Source organism: Pelodiscus sinensis, chromosome 2 (genome assembly GCF_052426305.1).
Source record: "Pelodiscus sinensis isolate ZL-2025 chromosome 2, ASM5242630v1, whole genome shotgun sequence".
Taxonomy (NCBI): domain Eukaryota; kingdom Metazoa; phylum Chordata; order Testudines; family Trionychidae; genus Pelodiscus; species Pelodiscus sinensis.
The window spans coordinates 74,479,114-74,496,249 of NC_143053.1; the positions used below are offsets into that span (position 1 = coordinate 74,479,114).

The 17,136-nt window shown below is 38.9% G+C and overlaps 1 protein-coding gene across 9 annotated transcripts in view; it reads left to right on the forward strand.

The window, feature by feature from the left end:
• Positions 1-17,136, forward strand: part of TRAPPC8 (trafficking protein particle complex subunit 8) — a 102,777-nt gene that overhangs the window by 64,502 nt on the left and 21,139 nt on the right. For all 9 annotated transcript variants that reach the window (XM_075920773.2, XM_014568782.3, XM_075920768.2 and 6 more), the window contains 11 exons: positions 471-579; positions 3,866-4,060; positions 4,266-4,396; positions 6,152-6,223; positions 6,668-6,794; positions 7,546-7,703; positions 8,302-8,744; positions 12,835-12,979; positions 15,557-15,653; positions 16,559-16,627; positions 16,763-16,803. In XM_075920773.2, coding sequence (XP_075776888.2) covers positions 471-579; positions 3,866-4,060; positions 4,266-4,396; positions 6,152-6,223; positions 6,668-6,794; positions 7,546-7,703; positions 8,302-8,744; positions 12,835-12,979; positions 15,557-15,653; positions 16,559-16,627; positions 16,763-16,803 — 1,587 coding nt within the window. The remainder of the gene's footprint in view (positions 1-470; positions 580-3,865; positions 4,061-4,265; positions 4,397-6,151; positions 6,224-6,667; positions 6,795-7,545; positions 7,704-8,301; positions 8,745-12,834; positions 12,980-15,556; positions 15,654-16,558; positions 16,628-16,762; positions 16,804-17,136) is intronic.

Sequence of the window (17,136 nt, forward strand, 5' to 3'; positions counted from 1 at the left end):
ATTTTAGTTAGCAATAACTGGGTATGTGACCTTACATTTCAGAATCAGAGCACAGTGTAAAGAAGGATATCGTTAAAATTACACAGTAATACAGAATTAACCTACTTTTTGACTAAATACTGAAACAAAGGTTTGACAATGTAACGTGTGTTTATCAGAAGCCTGTTGAAAAATTAAGGTTAGAATAGTGAACTATATGGTTTTTTTTTTAATTTAAAAATCTTTTCATAAACTCCCCACTCCTTTTAAAAACCTCAGATTGTGAAATGAAAGGATATATCTCCCTATTTTAAACTATTTTGGTTGTTTGTGCAAAGAAATGGAAAAAGCATAGCTTAGATGCAGTAGATTTTTTTTTTCTTTTTTACCAATGTATAGCAGTTTAGCTTGTAAGTTGGTTTCTTCAGTTTTTGACCATATTTATGTAGGGGCAGTATGTTTAAGAAAAAAATGTCGTCATCTTATTCCAGAATGTAACACAGCTGTCACCTGATGGCCCTTTACCGCAACTTCCTTTACCATATATTAATAGTTCTGCAACACGAGTATTCTTTGGACATGATCGGCGACCAGCAGAAGGTTAGTGAATTCTCAGTGATTCTGATTCAAAAGAGATGCATGAATGAGGCAGCCTATAAGAAACGTCAGTGTTTCTTCAGCCTGGTCAGTTGTCTTCTCTCTTCCATTCTTTGTCATCTCAGGAACTGTTGACGAGGCTTTTGAGTGTGAGAAATTTCAGAGGAGCTGGAATTGTAAAGGGCAGTCATTCATTAGGCAAGAATAGATGTGAAAGTTTCAGAAATATTTGCTGACTTCGTGTGCAGAATTTACTGAAGGAAAGCAAGCATACATACAAAAGTTCTGTACTGTATTTTTTGTACATGTTGAGTATAAAACTTAGCTCTTAATGGGTAAAATTTTCGAAGCATCTGAATGACAGTACAAGTCCCATTGAAACACTAGCCTTTTAACTAGTTGAGCACAGTTCTAGATGCCTTGTCTATACTAGACTTTTAAAACATTACTTACGTATTAACTAACAATGCTAACATGACACTTTAAATTATGATCTAGACATGGTCAACAAGCATGAGGAGTGATTTGGCAATTACAAGTGCCATTACTGAAAATTTTGCCAACCATTACACCAAAAAATGCAAAAAGTTTGAAAGAGAAATGTATCTCATCTGAGTATTTTTCACTTTTTTTATGTACATATATTATGGGAGAACATATTTTCTGTCACTCGAGGAAAGTTTAAGTGTTATGAAACCTCTGTTTAACTAGTTCTAGGGCATTTTCTTTCAGAATTAACTTATTGGCATATAAATTTCAGGAGAAAAGAGATGCTAATCATTTACACAGTAGTATAAATCATTTTACTTAATTCTTTTTTGTAAATAAGTGAAACATACTTTATGTATTGATTGTGTCGCAATAAAATGAGATGTATTTATAGGAGAGTAGTAATGACATTGTTATTTGTGGAGGAAATACTTTAAGTAGTCTAGAAAAAAAGGGAACACAGAGACAGTGAAAAAGATGGGTGTAATTGTTAGTTCTTGAATGGCTTGGAGCCATATCAAAATCCTAATGAAAGCAGCTAAGTAAGGAAATGTGTAAAAGAAACTGTCTTGGTGCTTTTATATATGTTCTGCAGTGGTGTTCAGGTAAAACACTGGTAATGTTAAAGACTGAATTAACATGAAATGTAAGACAATGTAAAATTCTGTTTTAGTTAACTGGTAAAATTTTATATTTAACTGGTTACCTGATTAAACCAGGCTGGCTGCAGCAGCCCCGCCCTGAGTATCCTCTCCCTTCTCTCCCTTCCCCCCCCCCCCCTCCACTTGTGGCTGGCCCCACAGTGCTGCTGCTGCTTCAGCCCCTACCTGCAGTGGGCATGTCAGTCCTCACCAGTTAGTCATAACCAGTAAACAACTTAACTATTCACGTCCCTGGTGAGCCTGATTTTCATGAATAATTGAATGATCTATACTAGGTTACTGAACAAGGATAAAAATATCTATATATGACATTTAAATAGCAATGATAAAATTATTTTTAACAGGGTTATCATTTGCTAGATCAGGTGTTATGTAGCATTCTGAACTTTTAAACCATTAAACTATGTTCAGTTCTACAAAACTTTATAACCAGGGAATCTTTTTTGGATTAAGATTTTATTACAAGCCCATATTTAGAAGTATGTAACAAGGAGTACATGCTGGTCTAGATGAGCGTTGAGTGTTTCATTAAAACCAATTAGTATTATATTTTGAAGAGGTGTGGGTTGGAGGATGATGATTTCCAGATCTGCTATTGCAGTGTCTTCCAAATGTTCTGAAAGCATTTTTTTACACCCTCTGCTATTTGTGGTTGAAAAGCCTACACCTTAATGTATAAATCTTCCATGCCTCCCCCCCCCCCATGTTAGGTCATCACTAAGCCAACTTTGGTAAACATTAATGTAGATCTTTATAAAATACTTCATCTTGTTGCTTGCATGTTTTATTGAGCAATGTTGAATTCTTAAATATCAGCATTTACTGTCATTGGCATTTGAGTTAGCTCCCATTAAATGAGCTCTTAATTCAGGCCCATGCAACCATTACATGTTTCACCTCTTGAAGATTATCTTTAAAACTGTAAAGTTTTACTTTTTAAAAATAAGTGAAGACTAGGGATGTAAAATTTTGATTAATTGGCTAATCAAATACATTGACTAGTCGTTAAGGGTGCCTCTACCTTTGAAGTGAAGCAACAGGCTGTTGCTTCACTTCAAAGGCAAAAGTGCTGCGGAGAGCACGGGACCAGCAGGGGACTCAAGCAGTCCCTGCTGGCCTTAAGCTCCCCACAGCTTTTCAAAGTGGCAGCGCTGCATGGAACAGACTCCCAGCTGACCCTGTGCTCCATGCAGTGTTTCAAAGCAGCAGCACTGTGTGGAGCCTGGAGTCTGGCCCTGGGCTCCATGCTTCCACTTTGAATCACCCCCTCTTCATCCCCTTGTGGCCTCTTTCTGATAGAGGCAGCAGAAATGGGGGAAGTAACTAATGGACTTGTCCTTCACATCCCTAGTGAAATAGTGATAGAAATGTAGCCGTGTTAGTCTGGTGTAGCTGAAACAAAATACAGGACTATGTAGCACTTTAAAGACTAACAAGATGGTTAATTAGATGATGAGCTTTTGTGGGCCAGACCCACTTCCTCAAATTTGAGGAAGTGGGTCTGGCCCACAAAAGCTCATCACCTAATTAACCATCTTGTTAGTCTTTAAAGTGCTACATAGTCCTGTATTTTTTTTATCCCTAGTGAAGACTCTGAACAGTTGAGAGATTTATATGCTTTGAGAAACGCATCATAATCTTCTGCTGGTTCTGTTTGTATGCCAAATAGTCGTCCTACTTTACCTGCTGCCTCAGGTAAAATATCTGGAGTGTTTTGAGATTCTCAGATAAAAAGCTGAGTGAAAATAAATGTATCTTTTTCTGTATTTTCATGTAGAGCTATATGTTTAGACTATAAATTTGAACGCTTGCTGTCTTCAATTAGTTTAGTTTTATTCCACTTGCAAACTACAGTTTGAGTATTTAAAAAAGGTTGATTGAAACTCTTCACAATTATCTGCATCTGCACTTTAAAATCAAATGGCTTGAGAAAATGTGAATATATTTTGCAAGTAAATTGTACTTCACAAATACATGTGATTACAGTATTTCATGACCCATCTGGAAAGTTATCAAATGAATTTGATATAAAAATGGATTATGCATTTTGGACCTCTGTCAAGCTGCCAACTTCAGCTCCTTTGTTTTGATTGTTGTGCACCACTCTTGTACCACGTAATTTTGGGTTTTTTTCTTAGGTGAAAAGCAGGCAGCCACACACATAAGTCTTGATCAGGAATATGATTCTGAATCTTCACAACAATGGAAGGAGCTTGAAGAACAGGTTGTGACCATGGTTAACAAAGGAATATTACCAACAAACTTTCAGCCAACACAGTATTGTTTGAATAGCTATTCAGATAACTCCAAATTTCCACTTGCTGTAGTAGAAGGTAAAATTATAGCATCTGGATTCTGTAAAAATCGGGAATCTTTAAACCTAACTTACTGTAGATTATCTCTTGCTATTGTGGAACTAACCAAGCTGTGGGTTTTTATATTTGTTTGAGAATAATTCATAATAGGAATATATAGCTTGTAATCACTTGTTGAAATACATAGTCCTACGTAGCATACATAATAGCTTTTTTTTAATAGAACCAGTAACCGTGGAAGTAGCCTTTAGAAACCCATTGAAGGTTCCACTTTTGTTGACTGATTTATCATTGCTTTGGAAATTCCAACCTAAGGATTTCAGTGCAAAGCATAATGGAGAAACAAAAGAGTTGGTGAGTAATTACAAATGTTTTAACTATTGTCAAACTCTTTTTTACAATTTTAATATTTTTTATTCTTAAATTTACCCTTCTGTGACATAATATTGAGATCGCTTTTATTAAAGTTAACACTTTTCAACAAATACCATATGTGCTGCTACAGTAATTTTCTGCCAATGTTTTTCTGGGTAGACTGTTCAAAGCTGGCAAATGCTTGGTCTTTTAATGGTAACTAGTGTAAAAGTGGAAAGTACACAGTGTAAAGTATTTCTAATCTCTTATTTTAATAAGTATTTAAATTCCACATCCATTAAAGTTTCTTGAGTCCTCTGTTCTCAGATAATTGAAGCTTGGTATAACAGCAGCAGGATGAAATTGTATGCAAATCTTCATACTTTTAATCAATATCGGAAATGTTTATAATCAAGTAATGTAATTCTGGGTGGTTGATTCCTTAGGTTACTTTTAGTTGATTTGCCTTGGTTTTCAGTTCTCATTGGCTTTTTTAACAAATTGTTTCATGTAGTCTTTTACATAACGTAGAACCTTTCTGATAATTTCATTTCAGTAGCTTCGTAATCAACACCTTGATATTTAAATAATCTAAATTTATCATGACACTTTAGATAATATTTCTGCTGGCAGAATTTCCTTTTAAAATGACCCTTGTTATTCCAAGAGGTCTGTCATAAAGTTTTAGTTATCTTGAAATGTTTGCTGCATTTTTTTCTTATCAAGTTGATGTTCTATGGAAAGGTGGTGTTTAAGAAAGTACTTTAATCTCAACTGGCTGCTATGTTTTACGTAGTATAGGATTCCCTTTTGCATTAATTTATGTCTAGCCAGCCATAGAAAAAGGCAACTTCATGGTTTGGCAAACTATCTTCTGAAAACACCCTTTTATTTGCTATTCGAGGGACTCAGACCTATATAATAACCTGTAATTCTCAATAAAATCCATAGTTCAGAGGTTCTCACAACATATAATGAATCTGAGATGCACCATCATGATGTAAACATCATAATTGGTCTTTGGAACTCTCTTCATCAGTGAAATGGCTCATTAGACCTGGAAGGTTGATCAGTGCTTAAACATTATGGCTACGTCTAGACTGGCAAGTTTTTCTGCAAAAGCAGCCACTTTTGCGGAAAAACTTGCCAGCTGTCTACACTGGCCACTTGAATTTGCTCAAGAACCCTACTGTTCTAATGTAAGATTGTCAGTGTTCTTGCGCAAATACTATGCTGCTCCCGTTCGGGGGAAAAAGGCCTCTTGTGCAAATGCTTTTGTGCAAGAGGGCCAGTGTAGACAGCTAAAAACTGTTTTGCGCAAAAAAGCCCCGATGGTGAAAATGGCGATTGGGGCTTTCTTGCACAAAAGCGCATCTAGATTGGCACGGACGCTTTTCTGGAAAAAGTGCTTTTGCGCAAAAGCGTCTGTGCCAATCTAGACGCTCTTTTCTGCAAATGCTTTTAACGGGAAAACTTTTCCGTTAAAAGCATTTGTGGAAAATCATGCCAGTCTAGACGTAGACTATCTGTCTACATTAAAGGTGGCAATAAAGAGATTCTGCTGGGGCTGGTCACATTTCTATAGATCTTTGCTTAGTTTCAAAATATACATGCTTTTGCTTGTTTTAAGTGTCCTAAAAATAACATATTGTTGGAAGAACTGTATTTGTAGCAGTTTAATTTAGAGGAATATCGTTAATAAAGAAATAAGAGAAACTATTCAGTCAATTGCCTTTTTCCCCCCCTTCCTCCTAGGCATGTGGAAATGACATGATAGGAGCTGAAGTAATAGCTGAGTTCTTAATTAATAGTGAAGAGACAAAAATGGTAAGTAGGTAAATGTTTATATTTACGTTGTGAAAGCACATTTTCCAATGTGTATATTCAAATTCATTTTTTTATTGGAAATGAAAGACATATTTACATACTTTCAGACCGAAGGTAGTTCCATTTGCAATAATTTCCTTTTACTGCAGTGCTTTTAAGCTTGGTTACAGACTGGAAATTGTTTTGAAGAGATTTCTTTTTTCTTATGTTCTTGATAATTTCTCTTCTGATCTGCAAATGACATATTATATAAAAAAGTTTAAAAAAAAAAAACCCTTTACAGATATTATAACATTTTTCTGCTTTAATTTGTGTAAAATAGTTACATCGGAAATAATAATAATGTGGTTATTAATTTTTGTAAAAATGTGACATTGAATGTAAAAATAAGTGCTTTTTTTTTTCTTAGTAGCAACAACAACAAAATTTAACATATCTCCACAGGCAAGACTAAAGCTCTTTCCCCATCAAACAGGGGAGCTACATATTCTGGGAGTCGTTTACAATCTTGGCACTAGTCAAGGTACAATGATGTTAGATGGGATCGATCCCTCTATTGGATTGCAAGCAGGTAAGGATATAGAATTCCTCTGAGAAATGGCAGAGAATCTTAGATTGCATCACAGAACAGAACTAAAGTCTGCTAGGTAAACAGTGGCAGTAGATGGTAAAAGGGGCATGTCTAAAGAATGAGGGAGAGATTGATGAAGTAGGTGGACACAAGTAGTAGACTGAAGCAGCACCTAGAGAAAAGGAGGAAGGGAAGTAGGGGTTCACTGTTGCTAAAACTACTTTTCCTTCAGTGTTTGTATCCTGGTTTTAAGGGGGGGAATCATTAGGGGGGAAAAAATCGACATCAAAACAAATTCACACTTGCTGTGTTTTTGCCTTCTTTAGCCTTTGCAACTTTTTTCTTTTCGAGAGTCACTCTATTTACTTGTTTTCTAGCTGTCTTCTACTGTCTTGGTGCCATTTGGATTTTCATCCAATCCTCCTATTTATAATCATCAGCTTTCTTTGCTAGTATTGCTTTGAAAATGTGAAGGACCATCTAGCTTTGGTCCTTCCAAAACAGTTGAGGCATGGATTTTTTGGAGGTGCAGATTGCACTTCTATTACCAGCGCAGTTCCTGTTCCATGAATACTACTCTCTACAGATGCCAATTAATCTTTAATAGGCATTATGTTCACACTTAAAATGAAAAATAAATGGTTAATCTTGTTTAGAGAAAGCCATGACATTGAAAGGGTTTGAGGGTAGAAAAAATAAACTATTTTGCTTATGTAACTTGATGGTTTCAAGCTGCTGGCTGTTGTTTCAGGAAAATTTGTCTGTAATGGGATGTCTGTACGAGGACGACAAGACTTAGAAATCCAGGGCCCTCGACTTAATAATACAAAAGAAGAAAAAACCTCCATTACATATGGACCAGATCGACGTTTAGATCCTATTATAACAGAGGAAATGCCCTTGCTGGAGGTATTTTATATTCCCCACTGCTAATAATTTGAGCACATAGTCAAATGTTGAACTGTTGTTCTATAAAATAGTAATATTTTTTACTTTCGTTTTGACTTCACTGATAGCATTAGTCTTTTGGCACCCTTTTAAAGGGGCAGTAATGTAGTGTAGTATGTAAGTCATTCTTTTACAGCTGGCTAGGTTTTCAAATTATCAAGTTTGTATCTAATTTAGATGAAACTTCAGTTACGTGGTTTCTCACATTTGTACCCATGTTGAAGTTAACTCAAATTCTGGTGGAAGAGTTTAAAGTCAACTTTATTAGTAAAAACAGCAGGGAAAAAAATACATCTGGTAACTTAGCATTTTGGTTCTCCAGATGCAAATCCAATTTTCCCAAAGTTTGGCCTTATTTCCTGAGTATAAAGGGGGATCGGTGAAAGCAAAAATGAAACAGAAAAACTCCTTCATTTACTAGAGTGCAGCACGTCTCTCTTTACTGTTAAATTTAACATTAACAAATTAGATTATAAATATAATGGTGTCTTCAAGTTACTTTCACAAATCTGTTACTATTAAATTATCAACCTTTTTTCCCCCTCTCCCCCCAATGCAGGTATTCTTTATAAATTTTCCTACGGGACTGCTCTGTGGAGAAATCAGGAAAGCATATGTAGAATTTGTGAATGTGAGCAAGTGTCCTCTTACTGCATTGAAGGTTGTATCAAAACATCCAGAATTTTTTACTTTTGGTGGAAATACTGCTCTTCTAACACCACTAAGTCCCTCGGCCTCTGAAAACTGTAGTGCTTACAAGACTGTTGTGACAGATTCTACCTCTGCATGTACAGCACTGATATCATCAGCTTCTTCTATAGACTTTGGGGTTGGCACTGGAAATCAGGCAGAAGTGATACATGTCCCACTTCCTGACTCTGTCCTCCTCCCTGGGGCTTCAGTTCAGCTGCCAATGTGGTTACATGGACCAGATGAAGAAGGGGTTCATGAAATAAACTTTTTGTTTTACTATGAAAGTATTAAAAAACACTCAAAAATGTGGTAAGTTTTTTTTTTTTTAACTAACTTTTTCAAACTAAATTAGGTCTTACCCAGTAAACTGTTTGACACTATTGTATTTAGATATGTCCAGAGGTATTTAACCTAAGTTTCATAAAAAGGGAAGTGGTGTCTAACTTTGCAGTAATGAAATAAAGCATGAACAATAGTGGCTATCACACTGAGCTTATTGCTTGCTAGATTAACTTTCTGACTTAAAGTGTCAAACTGAGTAGACAAATTGCAAAGTACTGTGCTCACAAATGAAATAAACCTCTATGAATTCTTAGTAAAGCACAGTGTATTTGAAGATGGATGTTTGCCATGGAAGCATATTTACTTCTTGTTTGTGGGTTTCTTGATGTCATAGGAGGAGAGTAGGTGGAATGGTTGCTATTGGATAAAAGGAAAGCTCTGTTCACATCAGACCCTAAAGCAAGTTTTGCTTTCAGTTCAGAACTTGGCCAACAGTTCCAACTTGCTAATTTTTTCAACTACTATTAAAAAACAAATAGCGCCCCCCCCCCCCCCCGCACACTGCCTTTTCACTTTCTTCTTCCTTTCCAATTAAAAAATAGCAGCTAATGAGGTTGATATAGGCAAGAAGGGGGGAGGGATGACTGGGTGGTTTGAGCATTGGCCTGCTAAACCCAGGGTTGTGTGTTCAGTCCTTGCAGAGGCCATTTAGGGATTTGGGGCAAAAAAAATTGTCAGGGATGGTACTTGGTCCTGCTGTGAAGGCAGGGGACTGGACTTGATGACCTTTCAAGGTCCCTTCCAGTTCTAGGAGATAGGCAATCTCCATTAATTTAAATTTATTTAAAGAGGTTGTCTGCAGTGGAAGAATAACAAGGCCCTGGATGTGGGTTAATGAAGCTGCACATTTATTGTCTTTTTAATACCTGGGAGTATCTGGAAACAAATTGTATGGTACAGAGAGGAGAAGATGAGCTCCTGGTGCTTAAGATGGAGGTTGGATGCCCCTACTTCTGTAGTTCCCATAAGGTGTATTTTCCTTGCAAACATTTCCAGTGCATATTACTTGATAAACGTATCCCTGCCACATAGAGTTCCTGCATTGAACATCTGCCACAAGGAGCCACCAACAAAATGCTTGGCTGCCTCCTCTACTCCATTACCCCTCCAGATTCCTTATTCCTTTTTATTCCTTATAAATAGAGGTAAACCATATTTGCATCCATTGTTCACTCCCAGGTTTTCAGAGTGCATTAGCTTATCCCCTCAACTTGCCCCTCAGGCTTTGCAGAGAGACTTACACAGTGTCTCAGGTTTAGCCCTGTCCTGGCTAATACTGTTTAGGAGTAGCAGGAAATGGGAGTTCTGTGTTTTGTGAACAAGCTCTAAAGAACCACACTATCAGTTGATCATGCCTCAGTTGTTCTCAGACAATGTAGGAGTGAGCCTTCAGGAGTCTCTAGTGAACAGTACATTCACCTAACTATAATTCCCATCTGCTATTCCTCATAGATCAAAGAGGAGAATTCAGTGTTTCCAATCCTTTCTGTCTGTATTTCTCCTTCATAATTTTTATGTCCTGGCTGCCTTTTGAAGTTTCAAATCAGTATAGAGATGTTGTTGGTATTCTTGGCTTGATGCACTTTCTCAGCCTCTATCTGAAAAGTGAGAATACTTCATTACCTCAAATAGACGTTGAGGATGAATTAATGAATCTGAACTAGGGATGTTAAGGACTAGTAGACTATCCAATAAGCAAATGGTTATTGGATAGTTAGTTGACTAGCCAATTCCCCCCAAGCCTCCATGCTGCCTCTATCTGATATAGAGGCAGCGGGGGGAGGAGGGGCTACTTCAGAGTGGCAGTGCCGCACAGCTGAGCCTGGGATCAGCTGTGCAGCGCTGCTGCTTTGAAATGCCGAGGCGGCATTCAAAGGGGCAGTACTGAATAGCTGATCCCCGGCTCAGCTGTGTGGTGCTGCCCCTTTGAAATGCCACTTGGACGCTTCAAAACGGCAGTGCCACACAGCTGGTCCTGGGATCAGCTAGGGAGTCACCAGCTGATCCCAGGCTCCAGCACGGTATTTCTGCGGAACCCAGGATCAGCTGGGGAGTCCCCTGCTGACTCCGGGCTCTGTGCTGCGCTGTCACTTTGAAATGCATAAGAGCCTCTCTTGTACATTTCAAAGCTGGCAGGCTGCGTACAGCCCGGAGTCAGCAGGACTTCCTGCTAGCCCTGGGCTGCACATGGAGTTCTGTATTCCTTCTTTGAAATGTACAAGTCCCAGAAGAGGCTCTTGTACATTTAAAAGGAGGAATGCAGCAGTACCTATCGACTAGTTGAGTAGTCAATGGAAATTGCACCGACTAGTCAATTAACTGTTATTTAACATCCTTAGTCTGAACTACTCGTGTATTATAGATGTAGAGCATAGAAAGTCTCTAGCACTGTTCTGTTGACCTGCCAAATCTAACAGAAGAGCAGCTTTGTGGCTCTCCAAAGCTGCTTCTCTCACCACCTGAGTCGTGGCTGCCAGAACTGGAGCCTGGGCTGTGGTACTGAAAATAATACCGTGGCCCAACTCCATTCCCAGAATATGGGGCAGCCTCCTGCTGCATGGCCCATTCCCTGGGAGTAGCTGGAGCACCGGCTGCGTGGCAGCTGCTGGGGCTGGGACCACAGTGCTAAAAATTGCACAGTTGCCCCAGCTCAAGTCCTGGCACATGGGGTGTGCTGCCCCATGTGCTGGGGCTGGAGCTCGGGCAACTGTGCAGCTGCTCCCTAGGCCAGGGCTGCTCTATTAAAAATAGCACCATGGCCCTGGCTCCAGCCCTGGCCCACAGAGCAACCACCCACCATGCTGCCCTGCCTGGCAGGTGCAAGTGTCAGGATGGCAGAAGGTAAGGTAAGGGGCAAGCAATAACTATAGGGAAGCTGGGGGTGAAGAGAGAAAGGGACTTGTGCTGAGGGGAGTGGAGGGGGCTAGGGCAGGAGAAGCAAGGTGCAGGGTGGAGGAGAGACAAATGCTGGAGAGCCAAGAGGAGAAAGGGCAGGAAGAGCAGTGGCAGGGGAAAAGATGGGAAGGTTTCAGTGGAGAGGGGAGGGGACAGTGTGATGCTGGGAGAGGGGCAATGGGACAAGAGGGATGAGTGGGTGCCAGAAGAGGGATTGAAAGGAGGGATGGGTATGAGGAAGGTAGGGTTTGGAGCAAGTTGTGTGAGGGCCCAGAGGAGCATGAGGAGAACTGGGGCAGAGGGTGGTAAGCGGGTGGGCACCGGAGAGGAAAAGGGCAAGGGGAGCAGGGGCAGTGAGGGAAAGGGGAGGCATCAGGGGAATTGTGGGGGTGAGCAGAAGGGCAGACGTTAGGGAGGGACAGGCACTAGAAGGCAGAGAAGAGAGGCAGGGCAGGTGGGTAGAGGTAGGTGTCAGGAGAGGGGATGAGGAGGGAGCTAGAGGAGGAGTGGGCACAGCGGGGAAGGGCCAGTGCAGGGGTCAGAGGAGGGGGAAGTGTGGCAAGTCCCAGGAGGGGAGTGAGAAGGGCAGGTACCAGGAGGGCTGAGGGAAGTGAGTGGGGGGTGGGGAGGCAGTAGCAGGCACCAGGGGCGTAGATAGGGCAAGGGGAGGATTAGAGACATGGCAGCAGAGGGGGAGAAGGAGGAGGGTTATAACTTAGGTGCCACAGTAGCACACATCCGAACAAGCGCATATGACCTCATATTAGGGCACAAGAGAAAAGTCACTCTGCTCATGGATGGAAAATCTTAGAGGGAACACTGGTTATAAGGAAATTTAGGGCACCAAAATAATTAACATGTTTTGTTCATCAGTGCTGAGTTGTTTTAGTGCTAAAGTAATGCTTTTAAAATTTAGGACTAGCAGCTATAAAGTTGTTTTGTTTTTTTTTTTCTTTCTCCATCTGTCTGGATCTCAACCTGTTTCAGTGTTCTGTAGAATGTAAATACAAGAACTACAACTATATATCAAAGAATGTTTTCTCAGGGGGAGCTGGAAACAAATTAATTGCCCGATTGCATCTGTCTTTAAATATAAAAGCATAATTGTTAAGAATTTTTCTGATAACTCTGATTGCAACTTAGAATGTGACTTTCTTTCTAGTCATAGAGTATTAAGACACACTGCAGTTATTTGTACCAGCCGATCTTTGAATGTTCAAGCTACTGTCTGCAGAAGTAATTCCTTTGAAGATGAAGGCAAAGGGGACAATATGCTAGTATTTGTGGATGTGGAAAATATCAATACTGTAAGTCTGTTTAGAAAAGAGGATTTTATTTTGCCTGTATACTCTTATCAAAGTTTGCTCGCTTACTGCATGTCTTGATATGTTTCTGTAAGCATATGCTAGGTCTACTGATAGCATGTTATGGCATGTCTACATTAGGAAATTATTTTGAAAACTTATTTTGAAATAACTGTAATAATAACTCCATTATTTCATTATTATGAGCTTGGTAATGTGGATGCTCTGCTTGTTGTTTCAAAATAAGGAGAGTTATTTCTAATAAGGGGAGTTATTGTAGACCAAGGCTTAATGTGAAATTTGTCTAGTTAAATTTTAAAAAATTGCATACAGCTTTATTATAAAAGTTCTAAGTGAAACTTGCTCAATAAAATCCATTGGAATTTTTTAAGACTCTTCAAATACAAGCTGAATTTCACTAAATCAAAGTTCATTGTAGATAAGTTCCATTGTGATTCCTCTCTTCTCCCCCCCCCCCACCCCACCCTCTCCCATATTCTTTAAGAAATGTTATAGATGTCAATTTTTATTTGGCTTAAAAGTCTGTGTACTGTAAAATACAGTACATACATTCTTGAGGCAAAGCATGGATAACTAGCTCTGAATGGCATATCTAAGCCTTCATTCTATCATACAAACTTTGTTGCTAGCTTTAAATAAAAAAATATTCAGTTCCACATTATAAACTTGGATTCTGAGTCTGATACTTGCTTATACCTAATAGCCAAATTCTCAAACTGGTAGGTCCTCCCCAATTGAAGTTGCTTCAGTAGCTTGGCATGATCTGTAGCTATGTTCGTAGTCTTTCCACACGATATTAAATAACCCAAAATCTACTTTATTGTTACAAGCCAACATTTAGAGTTTGGGTCAGGATAAGAAACTGCTGAATGGGTTTTTTTGGGTGGCTCTGTTGTACATCTGGTATATGGACACTTGTAAGTGTGCTGATCACATAGCATTTAACTCTTGTTCACAGTATCACTGCTTCTGAGGCTGTGCTAGTATTCATTGTGAAGGGGGGAGGGTGGCAGCAGGTGAAAGGAATCTGGGAGAGCTGCTCTTTTGCTCTGTACCCTTACTAGGTCTTAGTGCTTGCAGTATTTTGCTGCTTTACTCCCCTGGCTGAGCACAACCCAGGATATGAACCAATTGTGGTTTACATTCTGCTCATTTGAAACCTGATCTTTCGGGTAGGAGTCAGTAAGTGCCTCTTTTGCTTCAATTTTTAAAGATGTTCTATGACCAACATATAAACTGTTGTAACTAATAATCTACAGCAGCCATTTGCAAACTATGGGTTGGGACCCCAAAATGGGTTGAGACCCCCTTTTAAATGGAGTTGCCAAGACTTGCTGGGACCTGGGGATGAAGCCCAAGCCCCACCACCTCAGGTTAAATAAAATAATAGAATCCTTACTGATGAATTTTTAAACAGTTGGGTGATAGTTGAATTGCCGAACTATGTAAATATTTTATATGCTCAAGCACGTTTGTTGGTGTTCTTTTGGCTGGCTTCTAAAGTTAACATTAGTGGAGCAGTTATCAATAAAGCAGCATATGAGGTGGAAATTCTGACCTCAGAAGGCTTCCACAGCATCATATAAAACTTGTTAAATTAATTCTGTAGATGACATTGATTTGAACAGAATGTTTTTATTCTGGGAAGTGTTAAGAAAAACATAAGTTATTAGGCAGAATTAAGTCTGAAAGTTGATTAAAAACATTGGTTGTGGGCTTCTGGTCCATGTGACTTTTATCCATATCATGATGTCTACAGTTAGTATCCTAGGCTGCGTCTAGACTGGCATGATTTTCCGCAAATGCTTCAAACTGAAAAGTTTTTCCGTTAAAAGCATTTGCGGAAAAGAGCATCTAGATTGGCACGGACGCTTTTGCACAAAAGCACTTTTTGCAGAAAAGCGTCCGTGCCAATTTAGACGCGGTTTTGCGCAAAAAAGCCCCAATGGACATTTTTGCCATCGGGGCTTTTTTGCGAAAAACAGTTTTTAGCTGTCTACACTGGCCCTTTGCGCAAGAGGGCTTTTTCCCAAACGGGAGCGGCATAGTATTTGCGCAAGAACACTGACAACCTTACATTAGATCGTCACTGTTCTTGCGCAAATTCAAGTGGCCAGTGTAGACAGCTGGCAAGTTTTTCCACAAAAGCGGCTGCTTTTGCGGAAAAACTTGCCAGTCAAGACGCAGCCCCAGTGAATAGAAAAACGGACTGAGTCTGAAGGCCTGGATTCAGTTACAAATTCTGCTGCTGTTCTGCTTTGTGACCTTGGACTGCTCACTTCACCTCTCCATGCCTATTTCTTTTCCATCCTTTCTCTTAACTGATTATTTACTTTGAAGGCTCTGCAGGGCAGGGGCTTACTTGTCTTTGTGCAATGTCTAGCACAACGGCATTCCAATCTGTTGTGGGTTCTTTGTAATATAGGTATACCTAGATATGGAGTAAGGCCTGCTGCCCCAAGATGCTGAAGCTGCCAAATCTCATAGATTTTGAAAGGGGCTCTTCATTTTTAGAATAAAAAATTGATAGTCACATTTAACTTTCTCTTTCTTATTTAGAGTGAAGCTGGTGTTAAAGAATTTCATATAGTACAAGTATCAAGTAATAGCAAGCACTGGATGTTACAGAAAGCTGTAAATGTCTCTGAAAACAAAGGTTTGTATGTTTATGAGGTCATTGTTCTCTTTGGCAAAGAACACTTACATTTTAGGAGAGAAGGCATCCGATTACACTATTTAAATCTACTTACGTTTTCTCCTTAAAAACATTCTTTTGTTTTTTATCATTTCAGAAATTGTAATTTGTCACTGTAATAAAGACACTTTTGCATGACCAACAAACTAAAAATCCATCTTTCCACTGGGAGTTCAACCTGCCTGTTTGGATTGGTTGACTAGTGAAGTTTACTTTGCAGGTTCTTTCAGTCTTCCATCTGCTTTGCTGTCTGTTATATTATTTCTATTTATCATTAATCTATTTCTCCATAGTGGTAGAATGGCACTTAATCAGTTATCTATTTATGTATTGTTAATTTAATCTCCTTTAGTTTATACAAATTTGCTCTATCCATATCTGTACATGGACATATTTGAACATGAGTCCAGACACCTGGGCTTCTTGTTGCACTAGAATTGCTGGTGAGACCAGTCAGACGCTTCATATAATGTAATGTACCTCTCATGAAATGTAATTGTTTCCTTTCCAATACCTGTTCTTCTTACTCCAAGTTAGAAATAATTGGTGGTAGTCTGCAAATGGAAGTCTTTCATTCACTGACTAAGGTCATCAGCATACCAGATAATTGTAGCAGGATAGATTCTCTGTATCTGCTAGCAAATATGAAATAGAATCCAAGTTAAGTAAATTCTATTATAGTCAATAGTTGAATCAAGTAACTTGAACAATATTGATTTATAAAGCAGTTTCTAAATACTCAGTCTCCTATGTGCATCAGGCTTTTACAGATTGCAAAGACTGGATTTGGGAGGTGCTGTGGTAGTTGAGACCATATAGGTATCTAGATCAATGGAAGAGACATTATTGCAACATCTTTCTTTCAGATTATAAACTTGCCAACAGAGAGAGAGGAAAGTTATGCTTTAAAGCAGTAAGATGCAAAAATTCTGGAGGTAGGTTCACTTAATTTTATTGGACATTTAGTTTTGGGTTGGATTTTCAAAAGTTTGTGACTTCCATGACACTTAAGTGCTCCTGTTCTGACTTTTCATACAGATGAAGTGATACCTTTTTTCTTTGTCCTTTAGAGAATTATACATTTGCAGACATTGTGTTTGGAGATGAGCAGGTATGTGTAGTGGTACAACTTAATGCACTTTTGCAGTATTCTTTCAGTGTTAAATACTTATCTTATGCATGTGACCCAGTCAAAGCCTTTCTTGACCAAGAAATACCTCTCCATATGTGACAGTTATCTTGACACTTCATATCTGTTACTATTTTAAAAACACAAATTTTTGTACCTTAGTTTTTTCTCCTTGCTTCCTCATTGTACATAGATGTAATAAACATGTGAACATAGACAATATGGGAGGCAGCACGATCCAATAGATAGGATAGTGGAAAATCTGGAGACTTAGATTCTGTTTCTGACCCTGCTTTTGTTTTGTGGAACTGAGCA